This window comes from Sinocyclocheilus rhinocerous, unplaced genomic scaffold, assembly GCF_001515625.1.
Source record: "Sinocyclocheilus rhinocerous isolate Xijiao unplaced genomic scaffold, SAMN03320098_v1.1 scaffold3297, whole genome shotgun sequence".
In the NCBI taxonomy this organism is placed as follows: Eukaryota; Metazoa; Chordata; class Actinopteri; order Cypriniformes; family Cyprinidae; genus Sinocyclocheilus; species Sinocyclocheilus rhinocerous.
This window is the reverse complement of record NW_015625056.1, coordinates 13,342-16,418: the sequence shown is the minus strand read 5'-3', so window position 1 is coordinate 16,418 and position 3,077 is coordinate 13,342. Positions and strand designations below refer to the sequence as shown.

The following is a 3,077-nucleotide window of genomic DNA, read 5'->3' as shown; positions in this document are numbered from 1 at the left end:
TCATATAGAATTTTATTATATTATTAATGTAGCCAAGTCAAGTCACCGTTATTTGTATAGCCCTTTTTACAATACAGATGGTGTTAAAGCAGCTCTAAACAATGTAATGACATGGAAAAAATACTAAATTCACAAAACTTTTTTTTTTTCTGGTCTCAGGAGTATATTTACATAAGTGCTCTAGTGTAGTTATTTACCTGTAGTTGTTAATGAAGATGGGTATCATCAGATTTCTGTTTATTCTTTAATTTTTAATTCTTAATGTTATTTAGAAAAACAGACAACACAGAAATACATATAATGTGTGAATTAGCTCTTATGTGAGTGCAGTGTTACTGAATGAGGATTTTAAATTGATGTGCTCAACGCTTGCTTTTGTGTTGACATTTGGATTTGAGACTTTAGTCTTTGCAACTTTACAGATCTTCTTTATGCACCAAGAGCTTGTAACACTCCAAAGAGAAAGGAAAAATTTAAATCGCATCATATGACCCCTTTAATATAGTTATATAATGATATACAAAGAGCCAACACTTAGTGCCTCTTTGACTTCTTGATGATTTTGGCAAATCTGCTTCTTTCACACAGACATTCAGCTGGAATATTCCATCAGTTTATCAGTGCAGACGAGCATCAACGCATCAGGAAGAGCTGAAATCTGCAAAGACTGAGTTTATTAAAGAGTACAGAGAGAAGATGAGAGATCCAGAACCCTGCAGAATCAAACACACTGAAGATACTGAAGAACTAACAGGTTGGTGTTTATTCTTCATTCTTCATTAATAATGCTGTTGGTTATAAAGTTTCAAGTAGTATTAGATTGTGTTTGTTGTAATTGGAAATATCTTAGCTCTGCAATAATATAACTAAATAATCAAATAATAAGGGACACTTTCTATAAACTGGGTACTTTTTTTGCAACAAAATTAATTATGCTAGATAATTGTGTTGTTGATCAAACACATTTAAAATTCTTCCTACAGAAACATGGGATATGTGCCTATAATGTTTTAAAAATCATAATTTGAAGATCAGTGTACCTCGTTCATGGACATTTTCAGGGACGTTTATATAAAATGTACTAGATGTATTTATAAAACTTCATAAAAATGATCAAAGTATTGTATAGCAATTGTCTACTTTCCGCTGTTACATCAGGGTTCAATTTTATGTATTTTCACTTTTTTATGAGTTACTGACAAAGGAGCTGTTTTTGCTTTTATTTCAGAGTTGATTGAAGAAAATGAGGAAAAGGAAGAATTTAGTAAAGTTGAGGGAAAAAATCTATTCAAAACTGGAGAAAAACCTTTGAGTTGCTGTCAAAGCAAAGAGATAATATTAAGGAAATCAAGAGCCAAGAAATCTTTCACCTGCACTCAGTGTGGAAAGAGTTTGACATCCAAATATAGTCTTGATGTTCACATGAGAGTTCATACTGGAGAGAAACCATACAAGTGTTCACACTGTGACAAGAGATTCAGTCAGTTAGGACACCTGAAAACACACGAGAGGATCCACACTGAAGGGAAACCGCACACATGTGATCAATGCGGGAAGAGTTTCACACAAAAAATAAACTTTACGGAGCATATGAGAGTTCATACAGGAGAGAAACCGTTTACTTGTGATCAGTGCGGGAAGAGATTCTCACACTCAGCACACCTTAAAAGACACACAAACATCCACACTGGAGAGAAACCATATTCATATGATCAATGCGGCAAAGCATTTTTGTGCGCTTCATACCGGAGGACACACCTGAAAGTTCATACAAAGGAGAAACCACATTCATGTCATTTGTTTGGAAATAGTTTTGCATTTCTGCAAAGTTTTAAAGTACATCAGAAAACACATACTGGTGTGAGAGACTACATGTGCCTTGAGTGTGAGAAGACTTTTACTTCAGCAAAGTATTTAAAACGGCACCAGAGGATTCACACTGGAGAGAAACCTTATAAGTGTTCACACTGTGACAAGAGATTCAGTCGGTCAGGAACCCTGAAAACACATGAGATGATTCACACTGGAGAGAAACCATACAAGTGTTCACACTGTGACAAGAGATTCAGTCGGTCAGGAATCCTGAAAACACACGAGAGGATTCACACTGGAGAGAAACCTTACACATGTGATCTGTGCGGGAAGGGTTTCACAATAAAAGGAAGCCTTACAGCACATATGAGAGTTCATACTGGAAATAAACCGTTCACTTGTGATCAGTGTGGAAATAGTTTCTCACCTGGAGAAAAACCATACAAGTGTTCACACTGTGACAAGAGATTCAGTCGGTCAGAAACCGTAAAACAACATGAGAGGATTCACACTGGAGAGAAACTTTACAAGTTTTCACACTGTGACAAGAGATTCAGTCGGTCAGAAATCCTGAAAACACACGAGAGGATCCACACTGAAGAGAAACCGTATCACTGCACTGCGTGTGGGAAGCGTTTCAATCAATCTTCTGCTCTACACAGACATACAAAAAACATTCACAGTAAGTAGATCATCTTCAGATCCAGCACTTTCAGGTCTGATGCTGCTTCCTCACCAAATGTGACACAGTAATGCATCACATTACAAGTGACATGACAAAGGAACATTATCTAAAGTTTTCACAGTGAATAAAGTTCATATTCAAAACCAGCAGATTCAACTGTGAGATTCAGATCAACTCAAAGATGGAGGTCCTCTCCAAAGAACAATGTCAAAAAGATTCATTCTTGTGTTTTATTTTGCTTCATCATTTAAATTATATCATTGTGCTTTCTTATGAATTTCATATTATGTTCAGTTGTCTTATAATGCATATGTGTCACTTGCTTACTCTGTCATGAATAAAATTTGAAGCTTTTTACAAACTGTTCTTGTTCAGGAAGCTGAAGAAGAGACGGTAACACTTTTAAGAAAGACAGATTTATTTTTAATTTTATTCTTCACTGTTGTTTTTAAAACGACTAGTTATTTTTCCACTTTTGATTTATTTAGAAAATGCAGATGCAATATATACTGTCATGCAGCTTTGCAACTCATGCTTCTTTGCTTCTCTTGTAATGTAAATGTAAAATAATCTCTTTCGA

At 35.2% G+C, this 3,077-nt stretch overlaps 1 protein-coding gene across 1 annotated transcript; it reads left to right on the top strand.

Annotated features, from left to right (window-relative positions):
* Window positions 1-696: 696 nt before the first annotated feature.
* Window positions 697-2,572, top strand: LOC107749522 (zinc finger protein 271-like). Its single transcript, XM_016564701.1, has 2 exons — window positions 697-754; window positions 1,229-2,572. The coding sequence occupies exons 1-2, from the start codon at window positions 697-699 to the stop codon at window positions 2,500-2,502; spliced, it is 1,332 nt and encodes a 443-aa protein (XP_016420187.1). The 3' UTR covers window positions 2,503-2,572.
* The last annotated feature ends 505 nt before the right edge of the window (window positions 2,573-3,077 follow it).

Excerpts from the sequence above, each read along its gene's own strand:
- LOC107749522 (XM_016564701.1), top strand. The coding sequence starts at position 697 with ATGAGAGATCCAGAACCCTGCAGAATCAAACACACTGAAGATACTGAA. Across the intron at positions 755-1,228 it reads AGATACTGAAGAACTAACAG|AGTTGATTGAAGAAAATGAG; the intron begins GTTGGTGTTTAT and ends CTTTTATTTCAG.